Below are 19,284 nucleotides of genomic sequence, written 5' to 3'. Positions count from 1 at the left end.
ATTTATTGTCCGCTTGCAAATGCAAACAGTGCATGAATCATAAGAAACAACAGCCAGTTAGTTGTAGCTACTGAAAACAATATGCAGGGCCAGATCCTCAGCTGTAGCTCCATTGACTTCAGTGTTGTTAGGCTGCTGGAGATCTGACCTGCAGTCTCTTGACACCTCGAAGCAACACAATGTGGGCTGCCACGTGCACTCTTAGGTCAAGGTTGACTGAAATACACATACACACCATCCATCAGCAGAAGCTTCTATTGTGACATGGGCAAAAGATCAAAAATACAAGGGATGACTGAAGAAAAGAGAGAATAAAAGACACAAATAAATGCAAAAGCTCGTCTGCTAGCCCCAGGGTGCCAGGATTTCTGCTTGACTGATATTTTATACATGCTTGTACAAAGATCAGAGGAGCTCTGTGCAGACTTGTATGTGCTGCCTCTTGATGTAATTCCATTTAATTTGCATAAGCTTACCCTGGAGTAAATAAAAACAAAGACACAGGTAGTCCATAGGTTTTCAAATGACAGACTGGTCAATGACATATCGGTATTTCAGAATAAGCAGTTTCTGGGTCAGCTTTTCGTTAAAAGAATAACGACTAAGTTCAGGAAACAAGAGTTCAAAGTCCCAGGAGTCTCCTTTAGCAAGTGCCATAGGAGTTCAGAAAAATGCACAGAATATATAATACAGGAGCATTGGGAGATTGGTTTGGCAGAGAACCACAAAATCTGCCTGCATATCATCCCTAATTGAGGGGATTAAGTGACTAGTCTGTACAGGTATTCTAGAGAAAGCACTGAATTATGTCTGAATGGTGAACCGACTCAGTGAGGCATCTACATTCAAAGTATTGTACTGGCCCACTGATGCACACTGGACTCCATTTTATCTGGACACGGTCTCTGAACTTAAGCAGTGCCAGCCCTGTTGATGTAGTGGGCAGATTTGGAGAATTCCATAAAGCATTTGGAACATACTGTGAAGAGCAGAGTTAAGGGTGTGTAGGTCTTGGCCATTTTATGATGATGAGATGCACCAGAAGTGTTGCCTATAAAAATACAGGAGGCTTAACTCTAAAATATCCAGCCCCGTACAATGGGTCTCAGATACTAAGTGGGCCCCAGGGTGTTACTGTAAAGCAAATAATAAACAAAAGTGTTCAGTGGGAGACCTAGTAGTGCATTGTCTAGAGTCTGGACAGCACTGTCCTTGGGTGGATAGAATGCAGACCTGCTCAAGTGTGACTATCTTGCCCTCTAGTGGCTGCAGCCTATGTTGTGTAAAACCCTAATAATAGCTGTTAAATATCCTGCTTCAGCTGAAGGGACCAGAGCTTGTATTTTTGGAGAAGGTGCACAGTTCTAACCTCCTTTATGAAGGTAGGATAAGACATACACTTGACTACACTGCGTGGTGTAACTGGTGACTGTAATCCAGAGGCCATGGAAAAGTCCCAGTCTGACCATGAACATGAAGGTATAGGTCAGCAGGGAGAGTTCAGACACAGCTGTGCTTGTGGCTGGGGAGGGGATACCATGTTTCTTAGTGAAGTCTGTATTGGAAAAATAGTAAAGGAAGTAATTTGTGGAACCAGAAACAGAATGCCAGTAAGTGCCCTTCAGATCCTGTTAATGGGACTTGGTACATCATAGATATTAGATATAGGAGTGGGGAAACCAGAGAGATCGGTTTCATGCCAAGTATACAATGAGTGATACAAAAATCTTCCTTGGCATTTTTGAAGTCCCATTGAGATATCTCATTGAAAGAGACTGTCCCAGAAGAGGTCAGTTGCCAACATATTCCAAAGTCTTGTCTCTGCAATCTGTGGCCAATGCTAACTATTTAGGATTGTGAGCTGTGCCCTCTTTGCACATGGCAATCTGCCAGGATGCATGTTTGCAGGTTTGTAATGAGCTAGTGATCTCTACAGTTTAAGGCCCCATTGATGTCACTGATCATGGGCAGACTGCTGCACACACTGACCTAATCCACCTGCACAGAGCTCTTTGCAGGATTGAGGACTATGTCTTCACAATGGTCTATCCAGATAGTCACGTAATTGAGGATTACACCTGGGAAGCGAAGGGGACATAACTGGCTGGAGTCACATTACAGCAATGAAGTCAGCTAGATGAGAAATGTAGCATCATAATAGATTATGTCCTGGGCCTATCATTGTGGTCCTTGTTGTGGAAGATGGATGAAGTTGGTGGCTTGGAGGGTGAATGGCAACCTCTGTTTAAACTATAGCTTGGATGGTATTTTCTGGTCTTGTGCTACTTGGTTTCTTTTAATGGCAGTGCCCGTGCTATGGAACAGCAACAGCAAATCATTTGACTTTTCAGCTCCAGTTTGCTCATGTGTATATGGCCTTGGTTCTGAATCCTGAACAGAGTGTTCTCTGTGATAACTATACTGCTATGCAGATGAAAATGTAACAGTAGTATGATGTACAGTTACTGCTGCTGGGGCTACATTTGTAAGTTCTATGTTTCTGTGCATATGTTGGGGCACCAACACCAGCTACATCATCCAAGTGTGTAATTTACATATTTGGTCTGAGAGAGCAGGAAGAGATATACCAGGATAGTTTAGGATCATAAAAATGAGAGCTGGAAAAGATCTACTAGATTATCACGTAATGGAGATAGTAATACTTTCTTTTTCTGTCTTGTCTATTTTGATTGTAAAGCTGTCTGGGGCAGGTACTGTCTCTTAGTGAGTGTTTATACAGCATCTGCCACAATGAGACTCTGATATTGATTGAAGCCACTAGGTATTGCAATAATACAAGTAATAAATATTATTTTCCTTTTTATCCTGGAGACGTTTCTGAATCCAGGAACAAGACATTCTAAATCTAGTATGTATTGTGTTTCAGAGTAGCAGCCGTGTTAGTCTGTATTCGCAAAAAGAAAAGGAGTTCTTGTGGCACCTTAGAGACTAACATTTATTAAAGCATAAGCTTTCGTGAGCTACAGCTCACTTCATTGGATGCATTTGGTGGAAAAAATGCACCAAATGCATCCGATGAAGTGAGCTGTAGCTCACGAAAGCTTATGCTCTAATAAATTTGTTAGTCTCTAAGGTGCCACAAGAACTCCTTTTCTTTTTGCGAATACAGACTAACACGGCTGCTACTCTGAAACACAATACATACTAGATTTAGAATGTCTTGTTCCTGGATTCAGAAACGTCTCCAGGACGTACTCCTTTTCTTTTTATGTATTGTGTGTACATGCTTAAAAAAATAATCAAATTTCTATCTTCTAATCCCAGCTGCATATTATTTTCATTATGCAAAGCTGAATCTAAAATAGTATTTCTCTACACAGAAGAACATATCAGCTGTTTCCCAAGGATGGATAGTAGAGGACAAAGAGTATTTCCTCTCCTCAGGATCTTGATAAATTGGAGAATTGGTCAACGATGAAATTCAGTAAAGACAAGTGCAAAATACTACACTGAGAAAGGAAAAATCAAATGCTCAGGTACAAAATGGGGAATAACTGGCTAAGTAGTATTGCAGAAAGGATATGGGGGATATAGTGAATCACAGATTGAATATGAATCAACAATGTGATGCAGTTGTGAAAACGGGAAATATCATTCTGGAGTGTCTGAGAAGGAGTGTCATATATAAGACATGGGAGGTAATTGTCCTGCTCTACTTGCTATATCCAGTTTTGGGCGCCAAACTTTAGAAAGATGTGGACAAATTGGAGAGAGTCCAGAGGAGAGCAACAAAAATGATAAAAGATTTAGAAAAAGTGACCTATGAGGAAAGTTTAAAAATACAGGGTATATTTAGTCTTGAGAAAAGAAGTCTGGGAGAAGAACCCGGCTGTTATAAAAAAGACAATGATTGATTATTCTCCATGTCCTCTGAAGATAGGATAAGAAGTAATTGTCTTAGTCTGCAGCAAGGGAGATTTAGGTTAGGTATTAGGAAAAATCTTCTAACTATAAGGATAGTTAAGTACTAGAATAGGCTTCCAAGGGAGGTTGTGGAATCCCCATCATTGGGGGTTTTAAGAACAGGTTAGACAAACACCTGTAAGGTTTACTTGGTTCTGTCTCAGCACATAGGGGAATGGGACTGTCTGACCTCTCAAGGTCCCTTCCAGACCTACATTTCTACGATTCTATGTGCAGTAACAGCTTTATCAGGCATGTGGGGGGTGCCGGTAAGTCAAAAATTCCAGTTAACTAAAAAGGAGGCAGTTTGGATGCGGGAGGGGGCTCAGGGCTGGGGGTTGGGGTGCAGGGCACGGGCCCTGGGAGGGAGTTTGGGTGTGGGAGGGGGCTCAGGGAAGAGGGTTAGGGCATGGGAGGGGCTTCGCGGTGCCGGATCTGGGCGACGCTCACCTCAGGCGGATCCTGGAAAGTGGTGACATGTCCCTGCTGCTCCTAGGCAGAGGCATGGCCGGGCAGCCCTGCGCACTGCCTCTGCCTGCAAGTGCCATCTCTGGCCAATGGGAGCTGCAAAGCCAGCATGTGGGGCAGGGTAGGGGCAGCGCATGGAGCCCCCATGGCCCTCCATCTAGGAGCAGCAGGGACATGTCGCCGCTTCCGGGGAGCCATGTGTAGCCAAGTAGGGAGCCTGCCAGTCCCACGCTAACCAGACTTTTAATGGCCCAGTCAGCGGTGCAGACCGGAGCCGCCTGGGTCCCTTTTCGACCAGGCATTCAGGTAGAAAACCGGACACCTGGCAACCCCATTGAAGATCAGAAATGCTGGTTTATAGAGCTTGCCAGATAACACAGCTTTTACTGTATTTGGAGTTTCATGTTGTACCCTGGTTACATTGGCTTTTCTCGAGCCTAGAAAAAGAGCAGGTAGAATGCAAACCTCATAGTGTTAGCAACTCATATAACTGTAATAAAGGTGTGTAAAATCTTTTGGCCATTTTACCCCACCCGTGTTTTTTCAAAGAAAGAAATTGGGAACTTCTTTCTGGGAGGAAAAATAAACAACTTTCTGATCAAAGTGAAACAAAATATCAGGACTAATGAAGGAAGGCTGGTCTTGTGTTTAAGGCACTAGCCTGGTACTTAGGAGACCTTAGTTCTATCCCAGGCTCTTCTGCAGACCCCTATAGGATCTTTGGCCAGTCACTTAGTCTCTCTGGGTGAAATCCTGGCTCCATTGAGTCTTTAATGGGGCCAGGAATTCAGTTCCTGATCTTCTACTTGTCTGTTGTATCCCCTTTGTCTTGTCTGTTTACACTGTAAAGTCATTAGGCAAGGACTGTCCCTTACTATGTGTTTGCACTCTGCCTAGTAGGGCCCTCATCTCTATTGGGACCTCTAGGTGCTACCATAATACAAATGATAATAACATGACCTCAAAAGCAGCTTCCGGGCTTTGATTCATTGAGCCCACTCGCATTGCTCAGGTTGCCAGTTGCTAGCCTGGCAGGTAGAAATATGAACTGTTGGTTGCATTTTTGAAATGCATAAACAAAGGGTGTTTGTTTTCCAGTTCTACAGTAACCACTTGCATCCGATGAAGTGAGCTGTAGCTCACGAAAGCTTATGCTCTAATAAATTTGTTAGTCTCTAAGGTGCCACAAGTACTCCTTTTCTTTTTAGTAACCACTTTACAACTCTGTGAAATGATATTTGCTTTCTCGTGTTATGATGACGTCAGACCCAAAATGAGTTCAGTGCAGTTCCAGAGGTCCAGGTTGGGAGTCAGCCTGTTTGCATTAGTCACACATTCCTATTACAGAGCAATTGAAGGTCTCCAGTACCTGGTTCATTATGCTCTGGAGTGGGAGCCACACGGTTCTTGTGGTTCATTGGTGAGCCTCGCATCTCGTGCTGGATAGGGATAGGAGCTGGCCCTTGAGGCGATGGGAGTATAGATTGTCGCTGCTTTATTTTCTCTTGGTTTACTCTGCAGGGTAAAGAACACAAAAGCAATTCATCCTACCACCAAGAGCAGCCTTTCCTGTTCTCAGGAGAGTGGCCAGTTGGAGCAGGGAAGGGAAACTCAGTGTGTGCTATTTTGTTCTGGCTGAAATTGACCCTTGTGCACAAGGTTTGTGCAATATCGCACCCCTGGATAGGCCATCAGCAGTGAGGATCAAACCTGATATGTCTGGATCTTATCACTTGAGTCTCTCTCTACTGCTTGAGCTAAAAGACTCACTCGGTTAGTCAAGGCTGTAGCAGGTCCTTCAGCCTCATCTGCGACCCAGCCATCACTAGAGGGAGACAGAGCACCACACTGAGTGGTGTGGGTTAATCTGAGCCTCCCTCTGCACTAGATATATGCAGCTCTTTCAAGGTTTCAGAAACACTAACCATCTCAGTATAAAGCATTTTGCTGGCACACGTCACCTCCCAATTTAATTAGCATTTGGAGTTTACAATATAACATTAAAAGAGAACATGTTGCCATGTGCATTTCTGGTAAGTTTCTATGAGTAAAAGAACAGATGTTAACTGATTACACTGAATTCCCTCCTGTTTGGTCTATAGCAGTGGTTCTCAACCAGGGGTACTTGTACCCCCAGGGGTACAAAGAGGTCTTCCAGGGGTACATCAACTCATCTAGATATTTGCCTAGTTAGATTCATAGATACTAAGGTCAGAAGGAACCATTCTGATCATCTAGTCTGACCTCCTGCACAGCGCAGGCCACAGAATCTCACCCACCTACGAAAAACCTCACCTATGTCTGAGCTATTGAAGTCCTTAAATCATGGTTTAAAGACTTCAAGGAGCAGAGAAGCCTCCCTCAAGTCACCCATGCCCCATGCTACAGAGGAAGGCGAAAAACCTCCAGGGCCTCTCCAATCTGCCCTGGAGGAAAATTCCTTCCCAATAGCAAATATGGCGATCAGCTAAACCCTGAGCATATGAGCAAGATTCACCAGTCAGATACCCAGAAAAGAATTTTCTGTAGTAACTCAGATCCCATCCATCTAATATCCCATCTCAGGGGATTAGTCCTATTTACCCTGAATATTTAAAGATCAATTACTTACCAAAATCCCATCATACCATCTCCTCCATAAACTTATCAAGTAGAATCTTAAAACCAGATAGATCTTTTGCCCCCACTGCTTCCCTTGGAAGGCTATTCCAAAACTTCACTCCTCTGATGGTTAGAAACCTTCGTCTAATTTCAAGTCTAAACTTCCTGGTGGCCAGTTTATACCCATTTGTTCTTGTGTCCACATTGGTGCTGAGCTGAAATAATTCCTCTCCCTCTCCTGTATTTATCCCTCTGAAATATTTAAAGAGAGCAATCATATCTCCCCTCAACCTTCTTTTAGTTAGGCTAAACAAGCCAAGCTCCTTAAGTCTCCTTTCATAAGACAAGTTTTCCATTCCTCGGATCATCCTAGTAGCCCTTCTCTGTACCTGCTCCAGCTTGAATTCATCCTTTTTAAACATGGGAGACCAGAACTGCACACAGTATTCTAGGTGAGGTCTCACCAGTGCCTTGTATAATGGTACTAAAACCTCCTTATCCCTACTGGAAATGCCTCTCCTGATGCATCCCAAAACCGCATTAGCTTTTTTCACAGCCATATCACATTGGCAGCTCATAGTCATCCTATGATCAACCAATACTCCAAGGTCCTTCTCCTCTTCCGTTACTTCTAATTGATGTGTCCCCAACTTATAACTAAAATTCTTGTTATTAATCCCTAAATGCATAACCTTACACTTCTCACTATTAAATTTCATCCTATTACTATTGCTCCAGTTTACAAGGTCATCCAGATCCTCCTGTATAATATCCCGATCCTTCTCTGAATTGGCAATACCTCCCAGCTTTGTATCATCTGCAAACTTTATTAGCACACTCCCACTTTTTGTGCCAAGGTCAGTAATAAAAAGATTAAATAAGATTGGTCCCAAAACCGATCCCTGAGGAACTCCACTGGTAACCTCCCTCCAACCTGACAGTTCGCCTTTCAGTAGGACCTGTTGCAGTCTCCCCTTTAACCAATTCCTTATCCACCCTTTGATGTTCATATTGATCCCCATCTTCTCCAATTTAACTAATAATTCCCCATGTGGCACGGTATCAAATGCCTTACTGAAATCTAGGTAAATTAGATCCACTGCATAGTTTTACAACAAGCTACATAAAAAGCACTAGGGAAGTCAGTAAAAACTAAAATTTCATACAGACAACAACTTGTTTATACTGTTCTATATACTACACATTGAAATGTAAGTGGAATATAAATATTGTCAATGATTTATTTTATAATTATGGTAAAAATGAGGAAGTCAGCAATTGTTCAGGAATCGCGTGCTGGGACCCTTTTTTGTATTTCTAGCTCTGATTTTGTAAGCAGGTAGTTTTTAAGTGAGGTGAAACTTGTGGGTACGCAAGACAAATCAAACTCCTGAAAGGGGTACAGTAGTCTGGCAAGGTTGAGAGCCACTGGTCTGTAGGGTCCATACTTTCAGAAGACTCTGACTGATATTGGTGTAGGCAGTTTCAGCTGGTGTCCTTGAAGCAGCAGAATATTTTACGATGCTCGTGGGTTTTCTCATGTGGAGCGGAGAATGAACTAGAGCCCGCTATTGTATCACAGCAACCAGAATATCACTTGTGATTTACCAAAGAGTATTGCTGTAAAATGGCATTTGGACAGAAGGTAACGGAACCCCAGTGAAACGAGAACATTTAGCTATCAAAGTGCCTGCAGTTCCCATTTCCAGACAGCAAAAAGAGGGCTAAACTTTGAGTGAAGAAATTCAGACTCTTTGTAAATTGCAATGGAACTGAGCCAGCTTATACCAGGTCTGACTTTAGCCTTTTACCTGTGTCCTCCTAAACATTTTAATTATAGGCGGACCTAAAGCAGAGCATCTAATTCAAAGCCCTTTGAGGTTTTGTTTTTAATGGAGGTGTGTGATAAACCTGAACTGTTGGATTTGAACCTCCCCTTTTAGTTTCATTTCTGGGTTCGATCCAAAACCAGGAGGGGGCCTATTTTCCTGCTCTCGTTCAGATGTGAACAAAATCTCCTGAGAATAGTGCGCAAGATTTTGCTGCCAACAAACTCGAGCTCTCATTTGGCCTTGAACCTGAATCTCAAATCCCAGCCTGACCTTAACCTGTCTCTGGATTCAGACTAATCCAGGACAGCGTGGTCCACCTTCGTACTCTGTCTTCTATGTAGCCAATGAGAGCAGGGGGCATTTGTTCCCTCACGGCACATTGGGAACCCATCTGTTTGCGGCACTTACTTGAGCGTCTGCGGCCGTATCTTCTTTCCCTGCTTGTGATCGGCGAGTGCACTTTCTATGTCCTCATGGACCATCTCCGCCTTAAACACAAAACAGTGATCTCATAAAGGCTTTGCTTTGAATGAACTAGAGGATGGAGGTGGCGTGATAGGGAAATAGCTGGCTGAGAATATCACTGGTTATGGCTCATATTGCATTACAAGCGAACTTGGCACTTGGCAGTTTCACTGTGTAGTGCTCTCCCTACCTCTATCTGAGCAGCCAGTGAGAACACTGGTGCAGGTGAAAGGACCCGGTTCTCAAGCAGGAGGATTAATTTCAAGTGTCTAGCTATGAAGCAGCAGGATTTTGACAGTCTTGGGCATCGTATGTCCTAGGATTTCAGCCACTGGTGTCTGTGCAAACTGCGAGGGTAGTTATGTGCTTACACTGATGATTTGCACCTTTGATTTGGAACTGGGATACAAATTGTGTTGCCCGACGGTAAACTGAGCTTACACTAGGGATTTGCTCACTGAAAGCTGCAGTCTCAACGGGGCTGAAATCTCAGCGTAGATAAGGAGAGAGCTTCTTGGCTGCACTCCTGACTGTGTGCCTGATGACAAAGCTACACAGCCGCATACTGGCTCTCTGGAAGAGGAAGGGATAGGATTGCAGGAGGCAACTGAGGATCCAGAATGGACAGGGCTGCAGGGAAAACCTCCCAGTAATTCCAGGTGTATTGACATAATTCTTTTGCGTGCCAGTTGCACTGATTTCAATGGAGCTGCACCAGTTTACACCACTCTGACTGAGAAGGGGATCTCCAGCAGCAGTAAATGCCAGGCCAGGCATTGCAGTTAAGGCCGGCAGAACGCTCTCCAGTTCTACCAGCTAAAAGGAGGGATGGGAAGCATTGCCGCTGTAATTCGTACTCTGGTGAAATGTCTCTGCTCTGGGTCTATGTTAGACAGGGTGGAACGAAAGGCAACGTTCAATGCAAAGTACTCTGGCATGACAATATTCTTTGCTCTGCACCCTTACTTGAGCTAGCTTAGGATAAGCTCATGCAGACTGTGCGTCTGTGCATCCACTCTGCATTCGCTCCCACACATGGAGGCTTGCATCGTCATTTCCACACAGTTCTGGTTTGGTTTTTAATCTTGATGTGCCCAAGCAGGGAGAAGGTTTGAAAATCTAGCCCCAAGCAGCAATGACTTCTCCCTCCTAGAGCTCCTCTCACTTTCCCTCCCTGCTCACCTCCACCTCGTCGCAGTTGAAGAAGTGGATGTCGGGCTTGTGCTGCTCGGAGTCCTGGCACACCAGCAGGAGGATGGAGGCATAGCGCATCTGATTCAGCACGGTTTGGCAGAGCTGGACCGTCGGCAGGGGAAAGTCCTCCAGCTCCTCCTGTGACACAACAGGGAGGGGGTTATGCACCTGGGAGTGGTGTTAAAATATCGCCTAGCCATCCCCTGCATTGCCTTACGCAGTCACTGCTGCAGGGAGTAGAAGACCTCATTGGGCAGGTGCCTCCCGGTAGTCCCTGTCCCTGAAGCTCTGTGTCGGATACTGAAGACAGTCCCGTCAGTGTCTGGGGAGGATGAATGAGCCTGGGAATTAGGGACCAGCTACGGTCCCACCTTGCTTTCTGGGGATGGGGTCCCAGAGTACAGGCTGCTTCTTGGGCTTACAGCACGGTGCATTGATATTGGTGCTATGGAGGTGACCCCATTGCCATGCTCCACCTGCAGCAGTGAACTAGCAGTGTTGGGCTTGCATTAACACAGGCGAACGGGGCTGGGTTGGGAGCACCAAGAGCAAGGATGCTGTTGTGGTTGAGGCACTGGACTGGGACTCGGGACAGCTGGGCTCTATTTGTGGCATTGCCACACACTCCTTGGGCAAGTGCGTCCATGCCTCAGTTCCCTGTTATTAAACTGGGGATAATGAGACTTTCCTCCCACCCTTTGGCTTGACTATTTAGCTTGTACACCCTTTGGGGCAGGAACTCTCTGTCTGTGTTTCTGTGTCTGTGTGTCTGTGTGTACATGCGCACAACAGGGCATCAATCTGTGTTGGGGGCTCCTAGAGCCACAGAAATACAAATAATTAATAATGATGAATTCCACCCAAACCGTTTTGTGGACTTCTGACTGGACCCATCAATCTCCATTAGCCTGTCACTTCCACCAAGGTCTGACTTATTGTTCACCCCTGAGCATAGCAGCAAGGAGCTGAGAGTTTGGTTAGTTAGTTTAGTCCCACCTTGCTGTGCACTCAAACTCTAGAGGAAACCCTTCTGTCCTACAGGTTAAAATCAGCCAGTCCCTGTTGCAGTTTTTTGTATCAATTTTTCCCAGTTTAGTAGCCCCAGAAAAGCATGGTACCCCTCCCCAGCCAACTGGAAAGTGGCATACTTTTGAATGCGGTCTATTGCCCATTTTGCATATTGCCCTGGAGGAGAAAGGTCACAACCTACCTGTGATTCGCAGTCTAGCAGTCGGATGGACTTGTCATTCACCTGCAGCAGCATCTCCTGGGCCCAGATCTTCTCTTTAGAATTGAGCTGCATCAACTTCCTGATGGCATCGTCCACTGTCACAATGGCTTCACTCTTATCCATGATGAATGTGGCTAAGTGCTGCGGGGGCAGGGGGGATAACACACACAGCAGAGGTGTCAGGCTAATAAGAATGAGGGTGACCTCAAGTCAGCTTAGCTCATTTCAATCATGTAGCACAGAATAAAGTTTACCAAGAGGGGGATTGTGTGGATCAGGGGCAAGGCTGCCCCGCAGCAGCATTGGCACCATAGGTATATAATTCTTACTCCCTCCCCCCCGTCCCACGGGGCTCCCATTCCAGCTACCCTTACAGAGACAGTATCCAGTGTAGCAATTCCAACCAGCTAGTCGTGAAGCCTCCATGCTTTGTCACAATACCTCCTAGATATGGCGCTCTGAACCATAGATTTTTAACCCCAAGCTATGTGTGAACTGCTCCAGGGTGGGGCACAATCCCCCTCCCTTTCTTTATGGCTCAACGGGAGGGGAATCATGAGTGTATTTATTTATTTTTAATAACATGGAGTCACAATATGGAAAAAGGTGAGACCAACTGGCCTCTAGGCAGCCACTCTAGGCAGCCATAAAGCTGGCCCTACACAGGGGAATGATGAAGGAATACAGAGCTCTTCACCTCCAGCTCACCCCTCCGTACCAAGGTAATTGGTAACTCTTCTATGTATAAAGGTAGTTGGAATGAGAGCGAGAGGAGGGGGTCACAAATAATTATCTTGGATGCCAGTGATGCTGAGGGGCCTCTGATCTGCACAGTTCTTCTTGGTAACCTTGTTCGGAATAACATTAGCTGATGAACAACAGATGATCCAACTCAAAGGCCTAGAAAATAAAATCCAGTGTCGCTTACGGATGCTTCACGAGCAGATAAGGTGCAATTGCAACACAGGAAGAGAATTGGGAAACTCCTGGGCTAATGTTGTTTGACTGCAGAGAATGTAGCGGTGACATGCATTAATTTGATAGTTACTGGCTAATATTGTCTGGCATTCTACAATGATTCCAGTGAAAGCCATGTAACCTTCTGACCTTTCACAAGAGGCATGCAAATAATTCAGATCTGTAGCTGTAACCTGGTATCACATCAAGAACTAGAAAAACCAGTAATATTTTTAAAGCAATGGTCTATTTAAGCTGTAAGGGAGAAAATAGGTTGTCACTGCTGGATAGGCTCCCAGCAGAGTGGTGAATCTCACCCTAAGAGAAAACAACGAGGAGTCTCTGTGGCACCTTAGAGACTAACAAATTTATTTGGGCATAAGCTTTCGTGGGCTAGAACCTACTTCATCAGATGCATGGAGTGGAAAATACAGGCGAAGGTATAAATACATGAAAAGATGTGAATTGCCTTACCAAGGGTGAGGTTAGTCTAACGAGACAATTCAATTGACAGCAGGATACCAAGGGAGGAAAAATAACTTATGAAGTGATAATGAGAGTGGCAAGTTCTAGCCCACGAAAGCTCATGCCCAAATAAATTTGTTAGTCTTTAAGGTGCCACAAGAACTCCTCGTTGTTTTTGCTAATACAGACTAACATGGCTACTACTCTGAACCCTAAGAGAAGAAAGTGTGCATTGTTCCTTGTTCTCCTTTTCCCCTGTCCTTTGTCTGTCAGGGGTAGAATGTAAGCTCTTTTTGAAGTAGACATCATTTCATATTATTATTGCTTGTATTACAGTGGTGGCAATCAATGATAAGGGGCCAGTTGATCCAGGCACTGTACTAAAAGTTCCTACCCCAGAGTGTTCATAGTCTAGAATTATGATGAAACACCACAGGTGAATAAAATAGACAAATAGAGGTGCCTGGGGAGGATGAGGATGATCATAATACAGATGGGTGGCATGAAACATAACTAATGGGGGCTGAAGTTTGTGTCACTGTTTAAAGTCCCTTCTCCGTGACTTCCTTTTGGCACATAACACTATGCGGCTTCTAATAATAGCTTAAATAGCATAATACATAGCAGTCACCACCTGCTTGACTAGCCATTGTCAGCCATGTTCTGTAGGCATCGTGATAGAGGTGTTGCATTTAAGTTGATAGCTAGACATCCATGAAGAGATGTGAGAAAGACAAGCCACGATGTGGGATTGGATAGAGGGAGGAAAGTGTGTAAAATGCCTAGCACTTAATAGGTGCCCATTTCAACACCCTTGAAGGCAAGGAAAAGACTCCCATTGACTTCATTGGGCACTGAATCATACGTAAATGAAACCATGGCAGGTGTGCTCTGAGCAGCTGTGCTGAAAGCCATGACTGGCCATGCACTCAGGTGAGAATTAACTCATCCAGGTGTTTTATGGTAATTATAAAATGTTGTACCAAATGTTATTTCATAAAGGCAATAATACTATCTATATTTATGTTACTGAGGTGACAAAACTGAATTCTGAACAGTGAATTGCATGGTTTTACAATCACTGCCTGGAATTCTAATCAGCTCTATGGCATTTATTTACCTGTTTTACAGTCTTCATATATTCTTCTGCTATTTGCTGTTGGTTATATTAATATTTATAGGGGTAATAGTTGCTCACATGACTGTCATAGCATGCATTGGTAGATTAACTCCGCTCCTTGTCTCCCCCTCCCTCCCCCGTCATTCACTCTTATCTAGATATTGGACCAATTATTTTTTTAAGCTACCAGGGAAGGGGGACATTTGCTACTGTCTTGTATTTATCTCATTTTAAGAAAACTTGAAAGCCTAAAAGCAAAATGTAATATTTTTCACCCATAAAGTGATCCAGATCCAATATATACTGTAAGACTGGACCATGAATTAATTTAGTAACAAGTTTTATCAGCATACAAATTGCTGTTCTGCATATAAAAGGCCAATTAATTTTTTTGAAAACACATACACCTTGCAGGATGGCAATAAAAACATATTTGCTCTGATCAGAGTTCAAGGTGGAGCCTCACAGATGGGTGGCTTGAAACATAACTAATGAGGGCTGAAATGTGTGTCACTGTTTAAAGTCTCTTCTCTGTCACCGTGACTTCCTTTTGGTATGTAACACTATGGGGCTTCTAATAATAGCTTAAAATAAAAATCAGATTGAAAATACGGTATCTGAGATCTATGAAAAGGGATGTGAAGAAAAATGAACCTTTAGTCATTCAGCTTATGATGTGTAGCATGTGTCTATACAAGTGTGCATATAAAAATGACAGGCTAGTGGGAAATGAAGCTGTTTAAAGGTTTTATTATACTCTCATTCATGACAAAATGGACAATACAAAGTTTATACACCTCTGGTGCTGTTATACAGCACACTTTTTCTAGAGTAAGGTCTAATTGAAATAGTGGTTTAATACTCTTGTCACATGTTAGGGACTTTTTCTTAAGTGAAAATCAAGATGCACATCAGTGACCAACGGTAAAAGTGGGGCTCTTAGCCATCAAGTTACTTATTCTGAACTTTAATTATACAAGACAAAAGGGTCCCAATCCAACAGAGCACTTAAATCTGAGCTTAACTTTAAGCAGCTGAGTAGTCCCACTGAAATCAATGGGACTGTTCAGATACCTGCTTAAAGTTAAGCAAGTGCTTAAGTGCTTTGCTGGATCAGGTCTCTACAGCAGAGAGAAGGATACTTCTTTTAGTATATAGAAACCTCTGATAGAAAAGAACTTATCTCAAAAATTCATCTCCCTATTTTTCCTGCCTCGTGCATTTAAAATATATGACAAGTGTCCAACTGGTTTTAGATACCTTTTTATTTCTTGTGGACTGGAAACGGTCCATGCGAATCAACCCATTTCCTCCTCTACCTGACAGCCTCTGGCCAGAAGATGGTCATTACAAACCCAAGCAGGGCTAGATGCTCAATGCCACTTCTGCATCAAGCAGAAGGCATTGCCCCAGCACAGCAAGAGATGCTTCCTCTACACTGCCTGCTGACTGTGTTGTTTCTGTAATACCATTCCACCTCGGGGAGCGAAGCAGGAAGCACAGACCTTTCACTTGGATCCATACATCCCATGAGAGGCCATTGGCAGCCTGCCCTTGCTTCAGCCTCCAATACCCAATGCAATGTTAATCTGTGGCAGTGATACCTTCTGAGGCAACAGTCTCCCTAGAGTCCCCCTAGAACAGAATTGCTGTGAAGCCTAGCTACCGCGCACAGCATGGGAGAGCTGGTCGCCGTTCCGCACACTTTGCAGTCCGTGCAGCGTCCGATTCTGCTGCCTCCTTTAGCTCTTCACTTCACGTCTATGGTTTTCCTAATTTTCAACAAGTTTAGGAAAGAATTCTTTAAAATGCAGCTCGATAGCAGTGAGATGGCTGAACCAAACTCACCTGTCTTAGGCTCTCCATGTCCTCTGTCTCAGGGGTTCTCTACCTTTTCCACACGGTTGATGCCATTTTGCAACAAGCGTTTTTCAGGATGCTCCCATCCCCTTTTTCGTCTAGCCATATAAGGAAATGGTGGCCATGATCCCCCACAACCTATTAATGGGCCCCAGATGGGGTCATGACCCTGGGCAGAATGCTTTTCCTCCCCAGTGCACCCCTTCAAAGAGCCCCATGTAGTGACTGGCAAAGAACCGCAGTGAGGCTGTTATTCTCGTGTTGCCTGTAGATTCTGACCCTCTGCCTAGCAGATGGAGTCCTGGCTGGGTGAAGTTCAGTGGCTGGTGTTCTGTAGAAGGTCAGACTAAATGATCATCATGGTCCCTTTGGGCTTTAAAATCTGACATGACAGGGAGACCAAATCTTGGTGTTCTGGAGAAATTGCCTGATGTTCCCTGACAGGATCACCACCAAAATGCTACATTTCAGGGCCCAGCAGAGCAAGGATCCTCTCTCTGATGAGGCTGGCTCCTCATTTGGAAGTGGAATGTCTGTAACAATGGAAGCTGGGAGTGCTGCTACCTTGCTGTCAAACAGGTTTGGAAATACCTGAGCAGGACACAGCAGGGTCAAGCAACAACAGCTGGAGAGGGAGCCCCTGTACCTCTCCTGGTGGGAGGTCACAGGCAGTGGGGCCCTCTTGTTCTGGCAGATGGATTTCAGCAACCACTGTAGGACTCTCCTTTAATTTATAAGCTTGTGCCAATCAACCAGAGTTTAAAGTCGGGGGTCACATGGGGGAGCACATGCTTAAAGCAGAGAGAGCAAGAGCTTTTGCCTTTTCTCTTCTAGGCTTAGGAGAACTCAGCTCTCCCAGAGCTCCCCCTCCTCCTGCCTCTTCGCTGGCTGGTGCTGTGAGGGAGAACCTGAAGTGGGAGCAGCAGGAGGGGCTGGTGCCTGGCTGGGGAGTTGATGGGTCTCTGAGTTTTTCCTGCCACTAGGCAGAGCAGCAGCATCCCATCTGGTGTGGGAGGAGGATTGTCCAAGTTGGGAGGCCCCAGTCTGCCTCTTCCTGATGCCTTGCTGGTTCCTCCTATGCCCTTGGACACAGAGATGGGGGGAAGGCAGATCTTGCTTCACTCAGCTCTACCTCCCCTTGGGGAGCAGGGAAGGGAGACCCTGCTGCTGACTTCCCCTGCCTTAGACAGAGCGGCCCTGTCAGTTGCCTCTCCCCTCCTGGCACTACAGAGTAGAAAGAGAGGCTGGGAGCACAAGTGTTTCTCTCTCTCTCTCTCTCTCACACTCACAGACACACACAAAATATCTCTCTCTCTCTCTTTCTCTCACCCCCTCTTCCCCCACCTCCCAGCATACTTGGGGACATGGATTCCTTTCAGCTATGCTGATTCCTTTGTCCCATTCTCTTCCACGTGCCATGTCCCATCACATGAGATGACACAACATCCTCTCATAAGGTGATGTCAATACCTTGAGCCAAGGCGCGTGAGTTAATATATTTATTGGACCAGCTCCTACAATGCCTCACCCACCTTGTGTCTCTGATTTCCTGGGACCAACATAGCTACAACAACACTGCGAACCTCAATACCTATGACAATCTACAACCACCACAATGGCTGCACTCCCCTCACCTGTGTGGACCTATTTTAACCACTGCCGCTGTGGCTGTGACTTTCACAGAGGCTTACTTGGCTTCGGACCAGTACGCAAGAGCTGCTGAACCAGCAAGCTCCAAGAAGCCCAGTCTTTGCCTTGACATTAGCCTGCCAGCCAAATGCTGATAGAGTTGTCTTACAGAACTGAGGGTCTCTAGATAAGCTCAGGGGGATCAAGGTGCTGTGACTGACCTCATACAGGCCTGGACCTTGGTAACAGCCTACCATGCTAAAACTGCTGAGTTAGTTGCTACCGAGGCCAGTGCTTTGGCATCATCCGGGCAAGCTAGAGAAACTGATCCAGAGAACTTAGCAGTGCATGCTTGGTAACGACCCAGAATGCTGTGGCTGTGACGGGGCGTATCAACCCTGCATTGGCAACGCAGGGTTTAAAAACTGGCTTTGGGCCATGCTCCCTCATTCTTGTGGGCATGTCCCCTGGAGGGAGAATATAAAAGGAAGCAGCTCAGCTCAGTGTGGGTGGCTGAGGAGAATGGATGTGTGCTGCAGATGCCTGCTGAGACGCCACCGGGACTCCAACCCGCCAAGGCAGCACACCCTAGTCGTGCAGCAGGAAGCCTTTCAACTGCGGGGACCAAAGGAGCGGATGCGTCGGAGGGGATCTCAGAGACAGAGCAAAGGGCAGGAAGCGACCCAGGGAATGCATCTGGGGGTACGGAGCCCTGAGCCCTGTACCAGGGTAACTGGTTTTGAAAGGCCATAGGTCAGAAGCAGCTGGAGTAGGGTGGGCTGGAGTTCCTCTACCCTCCCCACACTCACCACTAGGCACCCTAGCTGGTAGGGAAAGCAGCCTACTTGGACTCTCACCATTGGGCGATACAGCTGCTGGCTGCAGTGACTACTGGACCCTGGCCACGAGGTATTACCGCTGCCAGAGGGAGGGCAGCACCTTGGACCCTGGCCACTAGGCATTACCGCTGCCAGAGAGAGAGTGGTGCCTTGGGATCCCCGCTGACCCTTTGACAATGGTTCTTGAGCAAGTAGCCCACAAGGAGGTCTCTGCTGTGATGTTAGCTCAGCAGGCTATAGCTGATGAGCTAGTCACCTTGCAGAGAACTTTGCTTTCATATCAGCCCTGTAAACTAGAGATGCTGGGCCAGTGAGCTGCCAAAGGCAGTTGTCCTGACATCAGCCAAGCAAGTGAACCTAATTTCACAAAAGCGGGAACTGGACATTCTCTCAGCAAGCTAGAGACTGCAGCGGGTGTGTCTACACAGCAGCTGAGAGGGTGCTTCCCGGATCAGTTTGAGCTAGCGCAGTAAAATTGGTGACATGGGCAGTGGCTCAGGCTAGCCACATGAGTTCAATCGTGCCTGACCCACTGGGGACATATTCAAACACCTATAGCTATTTTTAACAAGGTAATGTGAGGCCTACGAGTCCGAGTTGGTTGACCTGGGCTCAGAGGCTTGCTGCCACTGGCTGTGTAGATGTATCACTAGAGACCTGAGCCTTGATGTTAGTTCAGCATGTTAGAATTGCTGCCTC

The 19,284-nt window shown here is 45.5% G+C and overlaps 1 protein-coding gene across 4 annotated transcripts in view; it reads right to left on the bottom strand.

Annotated features, from left to right (window-relative positions):
* EPS8L2 (EPS8 like 2) overlaps positions 1-19,284 on the bottom strand; it is a 114,081-nt gene that overhangs the window by 26,277 nt on the left and 68,520 nt on the right. For all 4 annotated transcript variants that reach the window (XM_038407470.2, XM_038407468.2, XM_038407471.2 and 1 more), the window contains exons 5-8: positions 11,695-11,856; positions 10,473-10,622; positions 9,234-9,313; positions 5,762-5,907 (exon numbers count right to left, since the gene is read on the bottom strand). In XM_038407470.2, coding sequence (XP_038263398.1) covers positions 5,762-5,907; positions 9,234-9,313; positions 10,473-10,622; positions 11,695-11,856 — 538 coding nt within the window. The remainder of the gene's footprint in view (positions 1-5,761; positions 5,908-9,233; positions 9,314-10,472; positions 10,623-11,694; positions 11,857-19,284) is intronic.

This window comes from Dermochelys coriacea, chromosome 6 (assembly GCF_009764565.3).
Source record: "Dermochelys coriacea isolate rDerCor1 chromosome 6, rDerCor1.pri.v4, whole genome shotgun sequence".
Lineage (NCBI taxonomy): Eukaryota > Metazoa > Chordata > Testudines > Dermochelyidae > Dermochelys > Dermochelys coriacea.
The sequence above is the reverse complement of the archived record's forward strand: the minus strand, read 5'-3'. Positions and strand labels throughout refer to the sequence as shown.